The sequence below is a fragment of the Mizuhopecten yessoensis genome, unplaced genomic scaffold (assembly GCF_002113885.1).
Source record: "Mizuhopecten yessoensis strain PY_sf001 unplaced genomic scaffold, ASM211388v2 scaffold11185, whole genome shotgun sequence".
Classification (NCBI taxonomy): domain Eukaryota; kingdom Metazoa; phylum Mollusca; class Bivalvia; order Pectinida; family Pectinidae; genus Mizuhopecten; species Mizuhopecten yessoensis.
This window is the reverse complement of record NW_018408922.1, coordinates 323,352-342,283: the sequence shown is the minus strand read 5'-3', so window position 1 is coordinate 342,283 and position 18,932 is coordinate 323,352. Positions and strand designations below refer to the sequence as shown.

Genomic DNA, 18,932 nt, shown 5'->3' with positions numbered 1-18,932 from the left:
ACTTTGACAGAGGTATGGAGTTGGGGTAAAAAATGGGACAGAGGAACGGGACAGTGTATTTGTAAGGTTTGGGACAGAGTGAGGGTAGTTGTAAGGTTTAGTGGAGGTATGGAGTATTAAGTAGGGGGTGCGGAGTTGGACAGAGGTATATAGGAGGGGTAAAGATTGACACAGAGTTATGGAGTATTGGTAAGATATGGGACAACGATAAGAAGTAGGTGTAAGGGTTTTGACAGAGGTATGGAGTAGGGGTAAGGTTTCGGACAGCGGTATAGATGGGGTTTAGGAGTGAGAGATGGAATAGGGAGCAGAAGGAGAGTGTAGGTTAAGATTTTGACATGGGTTTGGAGTAAGGATAAGGTTTTGGACAGCGGTATAGATGGGGTTTCGGACAGAGAGATGGAGTAGGTGGCAGAAGGAGAGGATATGTAAGGTTTTGGCATGGATATGAAGTAGGGATAAGGTTTGGGTCACAAGTGTGGAGTAGGGGTAATGCTTGGAAACTAAGTATGGGGTAGGTGTTATGTTTCGGACAGAGGGATGAATAGGGGGTAACGTTTGAGACTTTGTGATTAAATTTGGTGATTTCAATTAAATTTGTTTGAGTTGGGTACAACGATGAGGTCACTGGGACAGAACCCGACAGAAATATCCCTATCCTACACCTTTGGGCATGAAATAGTATTTGTCTCTCATTCAAACCACCAGAATAAGCCCAGAAACCATGAAATTGCGTTTGGGCTGGCCATCATTTTGAAAATATCAATCCCCCCTGAGCTTTTTAGACGAAAACGAATCAGCCAGCCAGATTAAGCATACATCATACTTGCAAATAAAATTAGCGAAGAAAAAATGAATCACATCATTTTAACGTGTACGGTAAAAAGATCGTAAAAGGTTTTAATTTCATCACGTCGCCTTTTCCACATTAGGGCATCGGAGAGTTCCAATTGCGTGACGTCACGTCATTGTTGAGCCATTGTGACGTCACGTCATGTGAAATGGGGTGTTTTCGTACACCTCTTTCTTACCCTGGACAGCTCTTTCTTCTTAAGATATCGACGTCTTCACGGAAGAAAATACAGATTTTTTTTTATTTTTTTTTATATCGTTGACAAGTTTCACTTCCTGAGTGGGGTTTCAATGGAGAATAAATACCTTTTCCTATGTAAGAAAAATAAGGAATGCAAGATTTAAGTTGTCGATAACAGAGAGAAAGAGCAAAGGTTAACGGCAAGACACCTTAGTTCTTTTTACTAATAAGCAGTAAAAAAACAAATGATATATTGAAACAATTAATTAAAAAAAAACATTTTCCCTAGGAAACGGTACAACTGACCTTCCCGAATTCCTCAAATGATGGCCCTGAAGATGAAGGACGCCGATGGTGAGCCCGGATTTTTAAAGGCGGGTCATATATTTAATAAAGATGGGAATGGCTTTATAAGTACAGCTGAGTAACGACACAAAATGACAACTTTAGGACAAGGAAAAATATATTTGGATGCGGCTGACATTGATGGCAATGGACAAGTGAATTATTAAGGTATTTTTAGCCTTTGACTTCCACGTGATGTATCTTCTTCGTTTGAAATTTCCGATGTATTATATCATCTGATGAAGCATATCATAAAGTAAAATGTAGCTATACAGACAACTGGTAACCAATATGTTTCTTGTGCCAAGAGCATTAAATGGCATTGCAGTCAATTAGAATAGATATTCATTTAAGGTATTTGCGTTTTTATAAAGGGTTTTAAATGATTTGTGAATTTTGAATGACTTTTATAGGTCTTTTATTTCTTTTTTTTTTCAGAATTCGTGAAAGTGTTGACGGCGAAATAACCCCACCTGTAATGCTGTCGATTTAAACTTACCCTATCATCATCGCCTGCTTTGTGTCCATCATCTCATTCAAATGCATCCAACCGCTTCCATCAAAACATGAAGAAAGGCGCAGCAGGCAACATTCCGCAACATATTACACACTAGACATTTAATTAAACAGTCGATGTTCCTCACGAGAGAGACTCATTAAAGAAAAAAATAATCATTAAGTGTCTTTTCATAATTTTGTTATGGACCTTTGAATACATGCTGATATTTTTTTTTTAATTTTGTTTTTAGAATATAGTGTTGGTGTAATAGTTTGGATTCTGTTAAAGAGTTAGTTTAATCAATTGTATGAGTGTGTATTTGTGTGTGTTTGTATGTAGACCAAAAGCCCAAACAAAGCAAACACAGTTGAGCATTACCAACATTTGAACTCAAATCAAAATAGATAGACCAGCTTTCTTCACGGAAGAGTAAATGGTTGCACACGTTAAAATTATGACACCATGCTAATGATGACTTGTGCAATTGCACGGTGACATTCCTGGTTCATGGGAAATTTATACTTATTTTGGTAAGGTCATCTAACGAAATCGGCAGTTGTGAATATATGGCGATGAATATCAATCATTTAAAAAATAAATGTGTTAATAAAAATGCATTGGACACGTCTTATTCCATACAGTGTCTAATGCAACAGCGGTGATTAAGTCCGGGAACAGGAAACTTTATATGTACAACATGCAGTACAATTTGTGACAGGATCATCCTTTCTTTATTATTTCGATCAACATACATACATGATGTAAAATGTGCATTGTGTTTTAATGGTTATATAAAGCATAGAAAATACAACTTCATCATCTAGTGCCAGGTCCGAGTCTGGAACTCATGATCTTCAGTATTTAATCGCCCAGCCGAGAAATATATGTAGCATTGACTTTTACACAGTAGCATTCTCTACGTAGTATGTAGCTTTGAATTGGAGATGGTCAACAGTTCGATTACCTCGACATGATTAGGATAACTAATCGTCTACTGGTGAGATGATTACCGGAATTAAAATGTATATCTATGTACATGTACACGAATTACACAGATAGTATGTATCTTACACATACAATTACGACAGTCAATTCATAGCTTAAACTTTTGGAACAACATGCACTGGTGTTAATTAAACATGGTATTTACAATTAGATATTAGAAATAAAAACTCAATTAACGAAGTTAGGCGGTGTTTTTACTTGTGCCCTGCCCTGGCATCGAACGTTCGATCTCTAATACGATATCGCCGGGAATTATCCTCAGCTATAATCTGAGGTATAACAAAATACCTGTAAGATGTTTTGTACCTGAATAATATACTGTATCTACCTACAATCACTCCCACTTATCTCGTCAATTAGAGCCTGTAATTTGTCGTGGTGATATACTGCAATGCGACATCCTATTTTACATAAACATTTTAATACTATTCCCTTTAAATATGAACACTCCGTGTACATAAAATATAACCGGGAAATAAGCTACCTGGGGAGTCGAACAGGTAGCTTTTCATTCACTTATGATACGTTCTACACTAGCGTGACGAAACTAACAACCGACTTATCCCAAGTGGATTCCACTTCACGTGTAAACAAGTCATTTTTATCACGAGACTATGGTATGTATCCACAAACTGCCTGTTTATGTTGATGTTAATGTTTCTACGTTGCTTGATAAGATGTAGTACGTTCAGTGTTAGCAGTTATACTCTGACATGATTGTTACCTAGTTATAAAGAAAACATCTAAAAATAAGCATCCATGTAACAACATACCGCACCATATCGTTACTCAGTGACTAACACGGTGAAGCATTACAAAATACCTAGACATGATACGATGGAAGCAAATTGCATACGTGTTGTTCCGTTTTATTTACCGGTAATACTTCATTTTAACTCTAAACATATTTGATTGTGTTATGTGCTTTGCAGGTAAACTTTTCCTATCAAAGGTATTCCTAGTATATCTCGAATTCATAAAGCTTCTGAAATGATAAAAAGGCAGCACTTAGGTATCTCGTTATTGAACAAGTCAGTGTCAAACTGTACGCAGAGTTGTAACTTTCGATTGGTCCCTGCACAATGCTATATCAGAAACAACAAGAGAATACCGAAATGTCAAAACAGGTTTCCCAAGGATGCAGGTTTGTGATTTGATTATGATCACCGGTGTACCTTGTGATCTTGTTGTCGCTACCCGAGTGCTCAATTTAAGACGTAAATTTTAGGATTAGACCTAGATATGCAGGGCTAATGTCATTGATGAATCAAAAGACACTTGTCTTTTCGGAACACCTAGTTGTATTCTTCTTGCAATGTTTTATTTTTAATTACGTCTATTTTCTTACATGAATGTTCATGTGTCGCATACTGGTTTTGCTGACACTTCGGTTTTCCGTTATTGTTTCTTGGAAAATATCACCGGATATAATCGAACGCTACAACTCTACATACAGTTTGACACTAACGTGTCCAATAATTAAACCGTATGAAAATATGCAGATCTGAGCAGATCCGAAATTGTTGTTCCAGATAGATCTTGTTTAGTATTTCGCTTTATTTGATTATGCGTTGTTATTTCACTTGTCAGGCAGACCAACTGACAGAGGAACAGACCGCCGGTAAGTCGTGATCTTTTTTCAGAGTCAGTACCAGTATAAGGGCAGGAGAAGACTTGCTGTGATTAAAAGATCATTAAAAGATCACTAAAAGATATTGCAGACAAACATATATGATACAAACCATTTTAATAGGTTTGAATCTGTACAGAATTCATTGGAAAATAATATTCATTTGCTGTAATTCTGAATGATTGAATTTCTTTGTTAAAATGCATAGAGTTTCCCGTGTAGTTCTGGACATGAGTAATACTGTTGTGCAGGTCAGGTGTATCGAAAAAGATCAGATGTAGAGTTTGTTTTAAGGAATACGGTGACGTTTCACAAACACATCAAATCTTTCATGCCAAAAGTTACTACCACAATAATACGTGATGATAAACTGAAATGGTTATATCAATTCAATTCAAAGAAATAGAGATTTAAATGTGTAGCCAACGTTGCTTCTGTCATGTGAACCGTTTTCGTTTTTAATTTGAAGAGTTTAAAGAGGCGTTCAGTATGTTTGACAAAGATGGGGACGGTACAATAACCACCAAAGAGTTGGGGACAGTGATGAGGTCACTAGGACAGAACCCGACAGAAGCTGATGTACAGAACATGATCAACGAGGTGGACATGGACGGTAAATGAAGTTTTAGGAGCATAAACAAAAGGAAGTTTATTTTATCATAAACAGCAACAAATAAAATCACTGGCTAGATGGAATGGTAAAATGACGTCACTATTAAAAAGTAGGGTCCAAAGTGATTAAATACATTACGAACATCAATCTTTCGAAAAAAAATAAAAAATATTTAAAGAAATATGAACGTGAGACACACACACGTGATTGCACTTATGAATTTGTCAATAAGTACAGAACCCCAAAATATTAATAACACTAAACCATGATCTGTTCCTTGGTTCCATTAATGATTCTAGGGGGCAAAAAAAGTAAAAAAAATCAAGATATGTGTCTAACGTTTAATCGAAAGAGAATGGAGTGATGTTGGTACCTGAAACCCCTTAACTATATGAATTTAAAAACTTAAATGAAGTACTTTTTCAAATTAGTAATAAGTAACATGTGTACATTTCCAATTTTGACACTTTCCTCAAAGTGATTAATGTGATCATCAATGCAATAAATTTATACTGCACCCGTCCATGAATAAAATAATTTCTCTTTTCCAATCACGACACTGCTCGTCTTAAGAGAAGTTCAAGTCAAAATATACGTACAGTAACACGTGTAGTCTTTGATTTAAGTAATTTTTCTTAGTTACTTCTTTAGCAATTTTAATTTCGTCGTAAGATCATGTTCACTATAGGGAGTTTACCTGCAATTCAAAAGCACTATAATTTCACCATATTCGGTTGCTGAAACAGGAAATTGTTGGTTCTTATAACAAATGTATACCTGTATACAATAATACTTGTTGGTCGATGTATACAGACTATTAAATGACAACTGACAAACTTCTTAGGAAAAGGTCATATTTTTATAACATTTATATTATAATAGTTACATTTGCAACTCTGCAACTTCAATTTAATGTTCATATTATGCTCAAGATTGAGTATGGATACACGTTAATGCAATCATTTTTTTATTCTAGGAAATGGCACCATTGAATTCCAAGAATTCCTCACAATGATGGCACGAAAAGCGACGGAGAACGACAGCGAAGAAGAAATCCGTGAGTCATTCCGTGTATTTGATAAAGACGGAAATGGCTTTATCAGTTCAGCCGAGTTACGACACGTTATGACAAATTTAGGAGAAAAACTAACAGAAGAGGAAGTTGATGAAATGATCCGAGAGGCTGACATTGATGGTGATGGACAAGTCAATTATGAAGGTGTGTTACTAGCCTTGAACAACAGTTTAAACGATGCCTGGTCTTAGTTTAAATTTCTTAAAATCTGATGAACAATATGATTAGGTAAAATGTAGCTTTACAAGAAAATGATAATTTTATGTATTTTTCATATCAATAAGTCACATCAACAGTCAATGTTGTATATAAATAAAACGTAAAAAAATGTTATTAACTTTTTGGTTTTCAAAGTTTGAACATTCAACTAAAGGCGATTTAAAACCTGAATTGTTAGTATAAAGAATATTTCGGTTAGCATTTCGAAGTTTTGTTGATGTGGTTTTAACTAAATTGTTATATCATGTGAAATAAAACTGAATTGTTTTTTATGTTTCCATCTAAATCTTTCAGAATTCGTGAAAATGATGACGCCGAAGTAAGCTCATTTTTGACGCTGTCTACCTTTACTCGTGATATCAGTAGCAACCTCTGTTCAGCTGGTATCATCTTCCATCTGTACAGCCCTCTGATTACATCGATCCCTGAGCTATTGTGTAAAGGGAACATTCAACATCCATTTAAAATGGATTTTCCTCATCACATTAACGACCAAGTGAATCGTTTCATGTATTTTTTTACTATTTTGGACAATTGTTTTAAAAACTATTTTCATAATAAAACATTATTACGTTTTTCGAAGTTTGTGTTTGCGTCGTGTAGTGAAGTATGTTTGAATGTAAGTTTCAAACAATACACAGTTGGTTCTTGATTCACACAATATACATTATATATCTTGATATCAAAAAACAGTCAGGCGTTTGTGTGTATAAAATGGTTAAGAGTAAATCTGTTATCAATTAGCATTCCTATGAGATATTGGTGTTTGGATGTTCAATCAATAGAACAGCTTCCTCGAAGGAACAGTCCGTCGTAGACAACGTTACCGTTACGACTATTACGTCATGGAAATTATATTGCCGGCAATCATAGTGTGATGTTTATTTATAGCTATTATTATAATGTATTTGAATGTTTAAGGTGGTGTAGTGGGTTGCCTATTTTAGGATATGTAATTAACCAAATGAACAGTTAACTATTAAACAAATTGATATGTAAATGAAAATACATTTCTCCCGACAATTTTTGATGCAAAATAGAAACAAAGTTGAATACATTTGAATAAGGCATTTTCCTAAATAATGTGGGCGAGTGTTGCGCTTGTAAGAATGAAACAAGATTGATTTAAAAGTTTTGGAAACTATATCAATCACAAAACGGTACTAAAAAAGGAAACTTTATGAACATTGCATAAACAACGTGATTTACACTACAAACCTCAGCAATGCAATTGATTTGTCATTGATGTGGAGAAGCACATGAAAGCAAAAAAACAACAACAATATTGCAAACAAATATCATATTGGTATTTTATTAAATTCGTGAAAAGAGGTAACTATGCAGTAGTTGCATACATAATCTAATATTTTACATATAAACAAGAAGTATTTATAAAAAAAAAGATAGGAGGTCGAATGCTGATAATATTACTTAACTAATAGTATAGAAGGGGTTACCCAAGTTCGCATTACTTTCATGGTCTGGGCCAGTGGCATGTTAAATGGTAAACTCAAATACATGATGTGAATCTGCAATCCAATAATGTCATAGTAGATAACAAAATCGAGGGGACGGGTGTGTGTCACCCTTCAGAACTGGGTGTATGTTTTGCCATTGTTAATTCCTTTATAGATTGTACGTCACGGTTGTGTAGATGAGAAAACTTAAACTGGAGAAACTTTATCCTGCATATATTAAATGTACACCACCTACTGAGGGGGTATAGCCTCGGGTATGTAGGGCAATCAACGAATGACATTCCGGTCCACTGATTCTACCAGGATGTTGAATCGACCTATGTATTTTCTATAAACGTTTACAGTATGTGTATAGACGTAACTGTACACGCAACAAACAGTTTCCAGACACAAATGTAGCACACTAAGAAAAGAACATGATGCTGAACGCAATTCCAGGGAATTAATAAATTACACAAGAGGCCCATGTGTCTCAATGATCACATGAATTATAATACAATTGGTAGTTGTTGTGTTAGATTTGACAGTTACAAAATAAAACTAGAAATTGTTGGCTAACAATTTGACGGGGTTTTCACCGTAAGAACTGATTTGATTCAAGACCCAAGACCTTGTAGAACTTAAAAAGAAGATTTTTTAGATTTGTTACCCAAAATGGCGAAACTGGACCTTGACGTTTTACACAAAAATGTTTCCTGAGAAAATGTTTTCTTTTGTTAGTATAAAAAACATATCCACAGATGAATTTAACATGTTCAGCCATTATTGAGTTAAAGTCATTAAGGTAAAAACGGATATGACAACATGGCGGCCATTTTGGTTTTCCAAAGAAGCCAAGACCCTAACCAAATTCGAAACACTATTTGGGGAAACTTTTATGCGATAAATAATTGGAGAAATATCTCGCAGATATTGGAGAAAAAATGATTTTAACATATTGCCGGCATTTGAAAAAGATCGAATGAAATTTTCAAAATGGCGTACAGGGCAAACGGAAAACGTTATAGAAAAACTGAAGACATACAAATTCATCGGAATAGCATACTGCAACGATTTTGAAAGAAAGATAAAGATTTCTTTTTTTAAATATGGAAAAATGAAAAAGTTGAAACCTTTGACCCAACTGCGAGGATTTTTATTTGAACTTTATTGTATTGATATGTGATGCGAAGAACATCTACAAATTATATTATTTACAATCAATCGTTTTTAGTTATGGCCATTTAAGATTTTGAGGTATGACCTCATCGCGGCCATATTGGATATTTGTCCTACTTGAAAATGTTGCAATGACACCTCTTGACCTTGGCCTACAATATACTTATAAGACTGTTTACACCTCTGCTACCAATCAAAAGATTAGGTGGTCACAAAATCAGGGAAGAAGAAGAATAATAATAAGAAGAATAACATAAACAATAGATCTTTTCACCATAAGTGAAAAGCCCTAAAATGGAGGGATATCATGAATATAGACAATGACTATGAAGGGAAATAAAGACTACCGTAAAAACAATCTTGTTCACCAATAGATGTGGTACTCGCCATGCTATATCACATCAAATCAAGACAGAAATGAAGGTCAACGACGATCCATTACTATTCGTAGAGGTTTTTGAATGTGTTAGATAGAAACATATCATAGTTCGAAAATTAAACATGGTTTTTGATCGTAAATTTTCTTTACATGTTTATTTGTATTCAAGATTTTCTGATATTTAGGGTCCACTACCATATGTACGCCTCAGAAGCAATCACAATGAAAGCTGGTTACTAACTACTGAAGTGTGGGACACGTTTCATTCAGTTGATTAATTCTAGGTTTTTGAAATGTAACGATCTTTATTGGCCACATTTACGGCGAATAATGATCTAAAACCAAAGCTTATAATCAAGAAACGGAGTTATATACAACACTGGACAAAAACATTTAGTATCTAAGAAAAGGGAATAACAACACAAAGTAACAAATGGCTATATAAGCGCAGAAATATGAAAGTAAATGTTGAAAACAAACAAACAAACACTATGATGCTTTTAATAAACATCACAATTACAGCTGGTTATTACAATGTACGAATCCACATTATTGCAAGGACCATGCCGTCATTTCAACAAAACGAAAAGAACATCAGTATACAGTACAACCTCGAGGTACCGACTCCCGTTTCATTGACACTTTTCTTGCTGCCGCACCTATATACAATTTGGTAATAGATACAGTATGTCAAAAATGAATTACACTGAACCATACAGGTGTTTCGTTATTGTAGGATTCTGTCACGAAGGTCTGTAGTCATGGTGCCTGATAATGTATAAAGTCAACAAAGATAATGAGTTCATGGTACAATTTAATAACCTAAGAATAATACATATAATCAATCCCACACATACCCACTCACTCACGGTAAATACAAATATAGTTTAGCAAATATGTAGAATGACAGAAGACCTAGGCAAGTTAACATTGGTCAATAATGTTCTTAATTATAAACTGTAGAGTTAATTCTCCACATCATCTGCAATGTCCATCCACTTGGTAAGGTAAAGTTCAGTAGGTAAAACAGCCCTGTACTATGGTACTGTTCAACCAACGAAAGTTCTCTCCACGTTACTCCCTAGTAGTACTGTTCACTTCATAATGTTCATGTACCCCTCGGTGGGTTAATTCACCGTTAAATACAGTATAATTATTACAGTTAAATATATATACCCAGTATTACCTTACTGATATATACATGGACACATATTACTTCCATAAATCAGTTCATGATAGACATCGGACTATTATACACCAACTGTGGTACACACACCACATCCGCCACATCACTTCCGCTACCCCGTGACCTCGAAAGGATTCCACCACACAACAGAATCCCACACGTGACCTTCACCTCACGGCACTAACTATGCCACATCATCATGTCACATATTTGGGCGACACTAAACTCTAGACGCCAACACTGCATGCCCATATCTCTATATAGACTTATGGAAGACGCCAAGCCAGCCCTGCCCTCACCAATGTCGAGTACTAGGCCATTTACAAAACCCCTGCATCTACAGCTATAGAAAGATTAACCCCGCTCCGGGACCAACAACGAGTCTGGGGTCCACATACCCTCCACCACCTGCAGCCTGCCTCGCAAATGTGCTGACAACACACGTGCACCCCTCGCTTTCCGCTTTTGCACACGACAAGTTTTCTCTCCTAACAAAAGAGCTCCACAAGGGACTTAACTAGAAAAGTACTGATCCCAATTTTTAAGGTGTCAAACCACTAACAACAACATCACAGACTCAATAGCGACAGTAAATGTAATGTATAAACCAATTTAGAGTGGAGCTAATTTGCAATCCTCAATATAATTACTACAAATGCGAAGGCAGGAAGCACATATTTAAATATTTAATAATTCGATCTAGAGAGCCAGACAACTTTTCAACGTATCAACTTATCGAACGTTATCAAATGGACATGTCATCGTCCAGTTTGGACTCAAAGTCAAACGAATGAAAATGCAAGTCCTATGTGTTCGTGAAAAGTTTTAAATGCAGTGACGGATAGAGGTACCTATTAAAGTCCCTATGTTTTCCATTAGATATGTATGGAGTACTACGAAATGTACGGATACTGTACCAAGGTACCTGTGTAAGGCTTTGTATTTTGTATAACATTCCAATACTAGCAAAAACAAACATGGATTGATTATATGTTTACCTGTAGAAGTGATTGTTTGTATTCATCATTCAGTGTCACTTATTTGATTATGTATGGATTAGTGATATTTCCTTCGTGTTCTATATATATTGACGTAGTGAAGGAGTGTTATTAGTCTGTTCTTGTTTTCTTTATGTATACAATTAAGGTAATTTATTACAACGGTATTAGTATGGTACATATATGTCATTGTTGCTAATATAGTGTCAAAGTATATGTAGTTTGTTTGTGTACTTATGATAATATACATCTGGTTATGTAGTGCAAAGCTATAGTAAGTTTGTGTATTTGTTATACTTTTATCCTGCTGTTATAATTGCCGTAATATTAAAGTATAGTTAGTTTGTTTAAGTATTTATGATATTAAATTCTAGTTGTTATTATTGCTGCAGTGTTGTACAATGAAGCATGATTAGTTTGTGATATTTATGTCCATTGTGTATATGGTATGCTAATACATTTCGCTATGTATATTTTTATTGGAGATAATATTGATGTTTGATCTCCGATTTATATATATATGTATATGAATTTTAATTTGTATCGTTTATTTCTAAGATGTTCATCCCGGAAGAACGTTTGATAAGAGTGAGATGTGAATTATTTTGTACAATAAATTGATCCTGAATAGCAATATTATGCTAATGAGAAATAAGATTATTTCATTAAATCTTCATGTGCTACTGTAAATAACGGGGATTGGATAAGTATAAGTATGACTTTATCTCAAAGAATCTAATATTGATTAACCATATCAAACTTGTTTATGGTCGTTTGAATTACGGTTCACTGACAAAAAATAATTTTAGTACAAGTACATTTAAATACTATAAACAGATTAATTTTAAATTAAAGCTAAGGTTGTCATTTGCTAAAAATAAAAATTCTGCTGTCTACCATGTACATCTACAAGTATGATCTGGAAAGTAATTTCATATGAGTCGATGCGTCACGAACGCGGTATCTTCCTCGGTGTCACACTGACAGGTACATCCCATTGGCTGTGTGTATTTGAGGTTTAACCACCAAATATGTTGTCTAACATGTTAGCAGCGAGGGAAGACAAGGTAGATAGTATATAACACATCTGTATATATTACCTGTACCTGTGTCACATATGTGTAGGCGGGCGTGACAGCAGTGTTTACCTATGACTAGCTAGGTATACCTCCACTTTCTTTTGAGGTCGTTGCCAGGGGAATTTGTCGCATTGCGCCGTCCGCTAAAGGAGGTTGATTTACAAGCTTCACAATGAGAAGTAATAAACCCCTGCACCGTGTATCTCACAATCAGTTAGTATTATACCCTTAACTTGAGACGCATATAGAACGTCTCTGTCCAAACAAGCTTTCATTGTTCGAACTATTTAGTTGTGTAATAAAGCCCTTTGTTGTACAAATATTTAGATTTATGAAACAATATACAATTTACATATGATTCGTATGACAGTTTTTTACCTGCTAGTGTGACAGTAATTAGCTATTGGCGCATCAACTTAATATAACGTATTATGTATGAAATAAAAGTATTAACATAAGTGTAGATACACTATCGAATTACAAAGTAAACACATCTATACACAGGTGGGGGTATCCTGTATTGAATATTTTATTATTCATTGAACCCATCGGCAATGAACTTGAAACATGACCCATACCCGAACGCCCAACAATCGACGTTTTCATTGAAAGCTATACCGCGGGTTCAGTCTCGTTTTGCCTCTGGTAACGCAAACATTAGTAGGCTTTAAAAGTGAAGGCGTTCACTTTGCGCGGGACAGTTCGATAGTAAGGACATAATTATTAACCAGAGACATGGTAAGTGGGGGAAGTTCAGAAGTTATGCACGTTTATAAAATTCTGATATTTTTATAATTCGTTAGTTACTGCTTTAGCCTCTGAAAGTATAGTACGCTTTGCAACATTGATTAATATAAATATAATTAAGTAACTATTACATGTATACTTTTACTTTAACTAGAATTTAAGAAAATTATTAATGTTATATTGCTTAAACCACAACTTGAAAATTAAAGTGTGTATCTGCTTTTACATTGAATAAAATGAAATATGTATAACATGGGCGTGGCTCTATAGCTTAAACATCCAAATATGTTCAATAAGCTATTAAGATGTTATGATATACTGTGTACATTCCTCTGTAGCATGTTGCCTGGTTAGATATTGACGTATATTGATAATTATGATACATATAGACATATATATATATATATATGTGTCGTTTTCACTGTAGTTTTAAACGTGTTAGCCACGACTAAGTGATACCTCGGGCCGGTTTGACTGAGTAATAGACATGTGTTAGTTACAAATGCGGCCTACTTAAGGTCAGTTTGGCTGTAGTTATATACTGGGGTAAGTCACAAATGTGTCCTATCTAAGGTCAGTGTGGCTGTAGTTATATACTGGCGTAAGTCACAAATGTGTCCTATCTAAGGTCAGTGTGGCTGTAGTTATATACTGGCGTAAGTCACAAATGTGTCCTATCTAAGGTCGGTTTGGCTGTAGTTATAGAGTGATAGTTAATTGCTTTAGATCTATGTGATGGCTTGTGTCTATTGACTAGTTGGACAGGTGTTAGATAGATGATACCTTGGGCCGGTTTGGCTGTATTATAGACAAATAGTAGCTACAGTTTATAAGGGATGATTAGTGTTACATTGATTGGAATTATAGGCAAGTGTTCAGTATAGATTTGTGATATCGAAAGTCATTTCGGCAGTAGCGATATACTGGGTTTAGCTATGCATGTAGGCGATACATAAGAATTGTTTTGAATATAATTATAGACATGTGCTACATAACGCTATATATTTGAGATACCTTAAGTAAGATTGACTGTAGTTATAGACATCTTTTTTTATCAATACATTATACTTAAGGTCGGGTTGACTCTGTAGACATGTGTTAAATATAGATCTGAGATATGGCGGGCCTATTTTGACTCGGATTATTGAAAGGTGCCAGACAGGTGATCCTCTCAGTCAGTCTGTCTGTAGTTAAAGCCAGGTGTTAGCTATACAGTAGGTGAGACTTTTACTTCAAGTAAGATAGCTTGTAGTTTTAAAGTGTTTTCACTGGAGCTGTAGTGGGCCTAGTTTCTCAAAGGTAAGATAACTTAAACTAGTGGTTAGTGAAAATTCAAATTGTTGTTAATGAGAAGTAAGGGCTTGTTCCTATTTGAATTTTTCGATAAGCACTGGTTACGTCTACCCACCTTTCATTAATCGGGTTCCTGGTCACTGTGATGTGGAGAAAACAGGGTAAACAAACAAGTGTCCTACTTCAGTCCCCTGTTGCTCAAAGCTTAGTTAGAGTAAGCCAGTCGGATTAATGCTATACATTCATACATTTGATAGGTTCTAGTAGCATACTTTAAACTCTCAATATATTATTTTTATACAGGCAGATCAGCTTACAGAAGAACAAATCGCAGGTGAGTACCACCGATCAAATAGTTTTCCATAATAGTGTATTGTTAGATTGAAATATTAACAAATAAATTGTTAGTAGTCTTTTCAAAATTAGGTACATCTGACACCTTAAACTTTGTGATATTCATGTGAATTTAAAATAAAATCAAGCTGAAAAAGATACTTGACAAATCATTTGAATTGTTTGAGGAGTAAACTACAATTATAGAAATAAATCAACACATTATAGTAAAACCGTAACCCCATGTGACATTAAATACAATGGTGACAGATGATAAAAGATAGCAAAATCATAGGGAAGGCAACATAGATATCTTTCATGAGAAATAAACAGCAGTGTTTTCATGTTTTTGTTACAAGTGTGAAATAGCTGTGTACTCATGACATTGCTTAAAAAATACACACACAAAAAATTGAAGAACTGTTTAACTATATACATCCCACATTTCTATTGCGTCGAATATGTTACATTGTCTTTTCAATTACCGTGTGGAAAGTTTTGTAAGTACGCTAAATCGTTGTTATGTTTTTTGCAGCTTGAGGTCGAATAATTGCTAAGATTAATGTCATGCATACATTGTAAGATAACACCTTCTATTTGATGTATAACGAGGGACTTACAATAGGAAGCATGAATACGTTACACGTCGCCATTTACTACCGAATGGAAGATAATAGTTCATATGTATATACAACCTAATTCGCATTTAATAAAACCTGTAAAAACATCCAAGCATTTGATCAGTTTTGCATGGAAAAAACGACGTACGCTACGAATCCAAAAACGGACTAAAACGGCTCTGTTGAAAACGTTAAATTATAGATAGATACATGTACGTAGCCTGTTATTTGATAAATCACTGTCGAGAGTGTTAACACCAACCAGCTCATGGAAGGGTTTGTTGGAACAGCTACATAAAACCTTTCATATCAGACGTAAAGGTCGAGGTGTTTTCTCATGCGTGTTATTAAATGTATTTACTAGTAAACCTCCCATTCATCTTCTTCATATTTTCACCCGTCCAATTTAAGATATTTCCATTCCTATTTTATTCATGCATTTTATAGAATTCAAAGAGGCGTTCAGCCTGTTCGACAAAGATGGCGACGGTACCGTGACAACCAAAGAGTTGGGGACAGTGATGAGGTCACTAGGACAGAACCCGACAGAAGCTGAGCTACAGGACATGATCAACGAGGTAGACGCGGATGGTAAGTTTAAAAAAACCTTTTTTTATTCCCAAACGGATCCCATTGACATTTAAACACACACACACACACACATGCACATACATTCAAGATATAACAAAAAAGTGTAATCTTTTAAACAAATTAAATCATGCCCTACAGCCAGTTAAAAACCAACGATTGACACAGTAGTGTTTGAGATCATGTACAATATCCCATTATAGCATTATAAACATATATTGCTTTATCGCAAATCTTCTGAAACAGACTATAGGCTGTGACTATAAATAAATAGTGCGTTATCGTAAAACTTCTGAAACAGACTATGCATTTTGACTACCACATACAAACCCTTCTGTATATTACATTTGCCTATATGAAGGTGTTTCCTGTGGCTATCGTGAACATTTGAACTGGAACTTTGTTTATTTGATCAGACCCATCTTGTTTAATCCAAACCTGCTTAAACCTGATATTTTGTTATCGGACACATCTTCAATGCAAGTTAATGAAGAAATTACAGAACATTAAGAAACTTTAGTGATTAACCTTAAGTTATTTATAGTTATTGATTAGTGATATTATATGTATCAAAATACCTGATTTTCTGAACTTCCTTCTTAAAATAGTGTGCCAATATCACCGTTCACCACCGATGTGTCCAAAATGGACGAAATGAAAAACAAAATGGTTTTTATTATGTGGATATCAGCATCATAATTATTATATTAGATTGCTTCGTTACAAAACACTTCATATTGCTAGTTTCTCTTGTACTTTAAACTTCTATTTCGTACTTTTGTTTTACAGGAAACGGCACAATTGACTTCCCAGAATTCCTCACAATGATGGCACGGAAAATGAAGGATACTGACAGTGAAGAAGAAATCCGTGAGGCATTCCGTGTATTTGATAAAGACGGTAATGGCTTTATCAGTGCAGCCGAGTTACGACACGTAATGACAAATTTAGGAGAAAAGCTAACAGATGAGGAAGTTGATGAAATGATCCGAGAGGCTGACATTGATGGGGGTGGACAAGTCAATTATGAAGGTATGTTACATGCTTTGATCAACTAAATAATTGATGTTTGATATCTATCATACGTTTATTTATTTTTATTCAGAGATTAACAATACCAAGTGGTATGGTCAAACAATCTTATCTCTTGTGGCTTTCGTGAAACTTTGTAATAGAACTTTGTTACCTTAATCTCAGGTCCATCTGGGTTAATCCGACTCGTGTCAATTAATTCCAGACTCGTGTCTTAAATTAGTTGACAGTAGCAGTAATATAAGATATCTACTTCTTTAAAAAATGCATTATTGATGGTATACGTTAGGCCAATGACAACTTTAAATGCATTCATTCGATTGTATAAAAAGATAAAAATTACACATGCGTTTTCGAAAGATAGTTTTGAATCATACATGGGTAGCACAGAAGACTCTTCATGGAAATTAAAAACTTAAACATATTTATATGAAGTTCGTTTGATTTGATTTTTTAATTTAATATTTCAATTTACTTCTCTTTTCGCAGAATTCGTGAAAATGATGACGTCAAAGTAGACAGAAACATTTACGTAATATCATCGTCGCCAGTTTTATTGCCATCATCTTCTCTCAGTTCATCCCATAGCTTCGAGCAAGCCAAAAAATAAGCAAACGTCGCCGAAGGAAGCTTCCAGCAACAATTTCCTTAGGGGTCCTTGAATTCGACAGTGGATCTTCATCAGGAAATATCTCCAAACTAGACAATTGATGTGCGATTAGTATTCTTTTATAGAATAATATTTCTATATTGAACATTATTATTTTTTATATATTAAATGATGTTAATTTTTTTTCATATTTTTGTGTTTGTGTTATTTTTTGGGATTATTTTGAAAAAATACATAAAACTATAAGATTTTGTAGATAAACGGGTAAATTGTTCTTATGAAAGTCTATATATCTATATAAACTTTATTTATTTTACAACAATTATCAAACAAGTTATTTCAACTTTATTGAATCGAGCCATGTATGACACCCGTGATCCACACATGCCATTCAAAGCGCTAGTTTTGGCCGATTCCCGTTTCGAAAATGTTAACTTTGGTGTTCCTGATGCTATTGTAAACGATAAAGTCGTGTCCGGTTCCCGTATTTCCAATCATCTAGATTTTGTTCAAAATAATTTATCTGTTTCATCATACTCGTTATTTGTAATTTGTTTAGGAATTAACAATGTACCAGATGATATCACAAATGTTAGTTCATTATACTGTTACATCACTACAGAATTTACGCAGAATTAAAAAATATCCCTCCCATTCAACTCTTCACCACACAGAGGTTACCTGTGCTCACCAACACAGATGCTCATTAACACTGAGTATATACACGAATTAAGTAAAGAGCACACTTGTATACACTTAGCCCTCCAAACCAACCTGCGTATTCATCGAAGCAATGGCAGATTTTCCAGATTTGGTATGATGGGCTTCATCCTTCGCAAAGCCTTAAGTTGAACTGGGTTAGAAAGGTTTCACGAGTCATCGCCCGATTTTTATAAATGTTTTTGTGTGTTTGACTTTTAGGATGTGTAATAATGTGTATAATGTTAATGTTAAAAGCCCCCCGGCCAACATTGCTCCAACACAGATGCGATTTTGTTGACCACGCCCCCCC

The 18,932-nt window shown here is 34.8% G+C and overlaps 1 protein-coding gene across 1 annotated transcript; it reads left to right on the top strand.

Annotated features, from left to right (window-relative positions):
- The first annotated feature begins 4,448 nt into the window (after positions 1–4,448).
- Positions 4,449–18,110, top strand: LOC110440576 (calmodulin-like protein 12). Its single transcript, XM_021483722.1, has 9 exons — positions 4,449–4,503; positions 4,982–5,125; positions 6,102–6,344; positions 6,714–6,738; positions 9,430–9,520; positions 15,041–15,071; positions 16,138–16,281; positions 17,068–17,310; positions 17,800–18,110. Exons 1-9 carry the CDS (start codon positions 4,449–4,451, stop codon positions 17,826–17,828), a joined length of 1,005 nt encoding a protein of 334 aa, XP_021339397.1. The 3' UTR covers positions 17,829–18,110.
- The last annotated feature ends 822 nt before the right edge of the window (positions 18,111–18,932 follow it).